The sequence below is a fragment of the Phyllostomus discolor genome, chromosome X, assembly GCF_004126475.2.
Source record: "Phyllostomus discolor isolate MPI-MPIP mPhyDis1 chromosome X, mPhyDis1.pri.v3, whole genome shotgun sequence".
Classification (NCBI taxonomy): Eukaryota; Metazoa; Chordata; class Mammalia; order Chiroptera; family Phyllostomidae; genus Phyllostomus; species Phyllostomus discolor.
In genome coordinates, this window is record NC_050198.1 from 44950927 (window position 1) to 44956169 (window position 5243).

Below are 5243 nucleotides of genomic sequence, written 5' to 3' on the forward strand. Positions count from 1 at the left end.
TAGCCTTGTTAAAGTAACTAAGGAGACTGTGACCTTTTGAATTCCTATAAATTACAGAGTATTTACATAGAAAATAACCTGGAGTCTGTATTTGGGGTAGAGGGGAAGAAGAATGAAAAAAAATGTTACATGACTATGTTTAAAGGAAATAGAACAGTGCTGTTTTTGGTCTTTATCAGACGAATAATAGTGAAGAATATGAATTTTGAAGATTATCATAAACTCATTGTGGTTACATATAAGGTAAGTAACAAGGTGCTTCTATAAATCTACATATCAGGTAGTAGGATTTTCCAGTTTGGATTTAGGAAAAGGATAAGTTTGTATATAAAGCTATTCTTTAAAACACACTGAAAGCTAGTCACTAACTTTGTTGCTAAAGCTCAATACAAGGAGATATGCAAATTGGAACCAGTTTTTAATCAAAGAAACTTCTTTTTTTAAAGATTTTATTTATTTATTTTTAGAGAGGGAAGGGAGGGAGATAGAGAGAGAGAGAGAAACATCAGTGTGCAGTTGCTGGGGGTTCTGGCCTGCAACCCAGAAATGTACCCTGGCTGGGAATCGAACCTGGGACACTTTGGTTCCCAGCCCATGCTCAATCCACTGAGCTACGCCAGCCAGGGCAAAGAAACTTCTTAAAGTATCTGAATTCTCCAAGGAATCTACCTGTATGTATGTGCTTTGTATTCTTATTGAGACTTGGTATTGTTAGCTTTAGGTTTGGAACTTCTAATTGTTGATATTATATTCTTGGCACTTTGGTTAACTTGTTTATTAATTTCAAGTCAGTTTGGTACGAGGTTTTCCAAGTGTGGAAGGTAAGTCCCCTCCCCCACCCCCTTACAGAAAAAGAAAATGATCGTATGAATTTTTTAGAGAAATAGAGAGTCTGACAAAGGAGTTTATGAACAGTTGCCTGGACAACTAAATTAGCTCATATATCATTAACCTTCATTAATAGATAACCCATAGGCCTCTTACTTGTGATTTTGCCAAGCAATATAATTTACATTGTGAGAAAATTATTCACCTTATAACAAACTGAACTTTATACTTGTGAATTTCTGTAAATGACTAAAAGTTGATTAATTCACTTCCACATTTTATGGAGAAAAAAATCCAAGTCACATGCATGCCTGATATTATATATACATTATAAATATACATATGTACACTCTGTCAGCTGTTATTGAAGGCTCTGATCCAATTGGTTTATGTCTAAATAATATTAATAGTGAAGGCAGTATAAGCACAAATTCAGCTCAAAACTACTTAAAATACTTAACAAAAAGGGTAAAGATGGCACATAAAGACCTAAACGAATTCTGTTTAAAAACAACAGCCATAGAGTCCTAATTCTGTCCACTGTAGATTATATGAGGACAAACATGTTTGCATTATGCTTAGCTAATTAGCCAGTCATCTGTGAGAAGGTATTGGCCATGTTTTCAGGTATTTAATTTGGTTACTTATTTTATTATGACTGTGAGACTAAAACTATGAACTGATCTGTTACTGGACAATGTCATGTTGTTTAACAGGCCCCCCACAATTTGTGCCTACATCTCTGGAAGTTCATTTCCAGGTAGATGTCCTCAGGTGTATGAGTGTAGTGAGGAAGGTATGGGGAAAGGCTAACTGATTAGATTTGAGGTAGTGAATTGGGAACCAGGTTCATAAAGAATGCTGGCATGTAGACAAAGTGAATCTAACATTATAAGCAAGCTTTGGACAGAACAAAGTAAATCCCTCAGTTCACAGAAAACTCCAGGCGGATTCATTTTCCAGGGATTTTAGTTCTAAGGAAGAAGCAGCTGGGCAGGCTACGAAGAAGCTACCCTGTCAAAAAATTATAGATACATTTTTATCACACTGTTGCTATTAGTTTCAAAGGAAAAAGTTTTTGTTATGAATGATAACAATATTGCATTCTTCAGTTTTCCTTCCCTTTGATTCAACTTGAGTGGAAGAGAAAACAATACCACATACAGGGAAACAAGAGTAGCTTTTCTTTTTTTAAAGTACCCTTTTTAAAAGCTGGTCACTCCAAGGTTCCCTGGTGTTTCTGGTAATCGGCTTGCAAAATGAGGTCTCTGATACACCCATCCACAGATTGTGCTCCTTGAGTTTCTGGGCTAAGAGCAGTTACCTTGTTCTGTCCAAGCTAAGACACGATTGCTTTTTGCAAGTTGGAGACTTTCTATTTTCTTCTCTGCATATTTCAGTTGGATCTTTAGAGCATCATTATCTGCTTTCAGTACATTTATATCCTGTTCCAGCTCTTCATAGGTTGGGAGTCTGAGGTGACAGACCTTCTTCTTTGATTTTATGAGGGAGTCTTTATTATTCCACTTGACTAAAGCCCACTTTCTGACCAAGACTGGGCTGGAACAGGCAAATGTCAGACTGGGAAGAACATACAGAGTATTCTGGGCTGTCTTCCATGGGGAAGACAGTGCAAAAGGACCAGAAGGGCCCTTGCTGCAAATCCAGGGCAGTAGTTCCATCTGTGTGGTCTTGTGGGCCACGATCCTCTTCAGCCAAACAGAAATCTTCTGTGAGGACACCCCCGTGAGCATGATGGTCCGATCCTTACTTTCTTCACCTTGTTCCACAGCCTCCCCATTAGGGAATATGAAAGGTCGTTCCTTGGGTGCATGGAGCAAATCTTGGGATCCCAGTGAGCAAAGGTTGAATGTTGGCCCTACAGAGGTGCTGTTCTCTATGGAAGCTACTGAGTTCTTGGCATGCTTCTTGAACTGGAACACAACCAGATCTTTGTATTGTTTGTGGCAGTTCATTCCACAGTCTTTACATCCATATCCTTGTTTGATAACTCCCCAGAGAAATCCAGCACAGTTGTCACAGAAAGTAGGCTTTGGGTAGGTTGTCCCCTGGAAGTTGTGAGGAAAGCTCAGACCCAGCTTGGAGTAGATTGAGCTTGCTCTCATGAAGTAGGCTGTGATCTCCTCCCTGCTGATGAGGCAATCCCTGTCTTTGCCCATCACACAGAAGAAAAATGGAAAACTCACAGAATTTTTTTCAAATTCGTCCTGAGAAATGTATCCATCTTGGTTGTGATCATAGTTCTTGAAGACAGAATCCACCATCCTCTGGACATTTTTGCTTATAGTCTTTGGATCAGATTTGGGAGATACTCCAGAGTCCCAGTCCACTACTACTGGTGGCTTTGAAGGTGTTAGTGGTGGGGCTATGTGGTCCCTTGGCTCCCTGGCATTGGAAAGCTTATAGATTTCATCCTCAGTGTAGTAGAGATCTAGGGATAACTTCAGCAGGTGCACCAAGTCCTTGTTGGCCTCCAAGGTTGGGGCCACCTCTTGCAGCTGGACCAGTTCATTGATATGATTGTAAAGAGCCAGCAGCTTATGGACGTTCACCTTCCCATCCTCCAGGTAGTTAGGCATGGCTTCATACAGGGAGATGAGGTCCTTGAGGTACACCCCCAGGATGGGGATCTTGAAGTGGGTACACTCCCTGTAGGCTCACCGGTAGTTGTCATAGTTTCTGCAGGAGGACAGCAGCTTGGTCATCTGACCCAGGACCTTATTGATTTCATGTAGGATATGTGAACTTGTATCCTTGAGCTTGGAGATTAAGCTGTGACATAGGCCTCCTGTCACAGCCATCAAAGTATTGAAATTCTGTAGTTGGTGGAGCTTCTGAGCCACCTGGATGAACTTGATGAAGATTTCAGCTCACAGCTGAAGGGTAGGGCAGCTGAGCACCATCAGCTGCACCCACTGTGAGATGCCATTGCACAAGGCTATGAACCCACCCCCATGGTGGGGTTCTCCTTCATGCGGCTGTTCACCAGGTAATACTGGTAGTCAGAGAAGGATATCTTCTGGAAGGACTTGAACTCAAGGTAGGTGAGGTACTCCGACAGCTCTTCTGGTTCCAGATGGTCAAAGAGCAGGGAGACTTTCTGTTTTTTGATGTTTGATTTTATCCTTTGAGTAAGTTTCCTGGACCAGTCATGGGAATTGATTTGAATTGTGTCTATCAGGTGGCAGTGTATCTCCTCTCCCTTAGCTTTCACTAGTTCCTGAAACTCCTCCATAGTGTTTGTCAAGCTGGTGTCCATCTTAAACATGATCCAGAACTCTGTTATCCAATACCTCACAAAATAGAAGATCTTCAGACAAAGCCCTGGTGAATCCTTTGCCAATGCCTCCTTATATAGGATGATCACTTTTCAGAGCAGCTCGGCAGAGGAAATGATAATTCGATGCATTGTCAGCATGACTTGCAACAGCTGGTTACTTCGACATAGGTTGCCATCTGCATCAAAGGACTGAATGCAACTATCGATGAGATCGTCCAGGCTGGCTCCTTTGGCCAAATGTCCCAGAGACGCTATCATTCAGAACAGGGTGATCTGGGCCAGACTGGGATGGGAGGGGATGGGGCTGCTGGATGTCTTTGCCTCTAGTTTTGCTTCAGGGGCAGTTCTGCAGCCCATGGGAAGGTTTCCATGGAGCTTCTCTCGCCTTGCCCAAGGTACCCAAGACCTTGGCTGCACTTGTGAGCCGCTTCACCTAGTGCAGCTAGATGGGTTCAGCAGGGCACATCACATCACCACCGCCACTGCCCCTGCTGCGGCCAGTGTGTCCCTTTGCCCTGGGCCTCTCTACCTCTAGGCTGCCCACCTGCTGCTCTTGGTTTCCTTAGGGTTTTATCCTCTATGCTAATCTCATCTCTCCTGAGATGAATTTATTCCATCCCTTGGGTCTTACTTTCACACCTATATTAGACTTTCTTTAGGAGATTCATAACTCTGTTGGCTATTAAAATTGCTCTAAAGCCTAATTTAAAAAGAACCCTCATCTATGGAACCTTCTTATTTTCCCAACTTGATGTACTTTCTCATTTTTTGAACCTCCACAGGATTTTCCCTCACCTCTTAGCTGACACTCTTTATATCAAACCTTGTTTGGTAGCTGTTTGTGTGCTTGCCTTATTCCTTCTAGTAGATTGTAAGTTCCTGAAAGCCAGAACTTTGTCTTTTTTATCATTGCAGTTTTTAGGATTGAATACAGTGCCATGTCCATGATATGGGATCAATACTTATTAAACAACTATTTTCACAATAAGATAAACTCTGATTCCATCTTTTAAAATTTTCCCAAGTTGAGGACTTTTTTGAGCCATGTATCACTATTAGACAGTGACAGGTCTCTTTTCCTTATGAAGCTACTGCAGATTGAGGGTTACAGTTG

The 5243-nt window shown here is 41.7% G+C and overlaps 1 protein-coding gene across 1 annotated transcript; it reads right to left on the minus strand.

Moving 5' to 3' along the window:
* Nucleotides 1-884: 884 nt before the first annotated feature.
* On the minus strand, nt 885-4443 carry LOC114505747 (RAS guanyl-releasing protein 1-like). The gene is given in 2 exon segments (XM_036016523.1): nt 885-3791; nt 3794-4443. Coding segments are annotated over 2 exon segments (2247 nt in total). The 5' UTR covers nt 4388-4443; the 3' UTR covers nt 885-2138.
* Nucleotides 4444-5243: the final 800 nt, after the last annotated feature.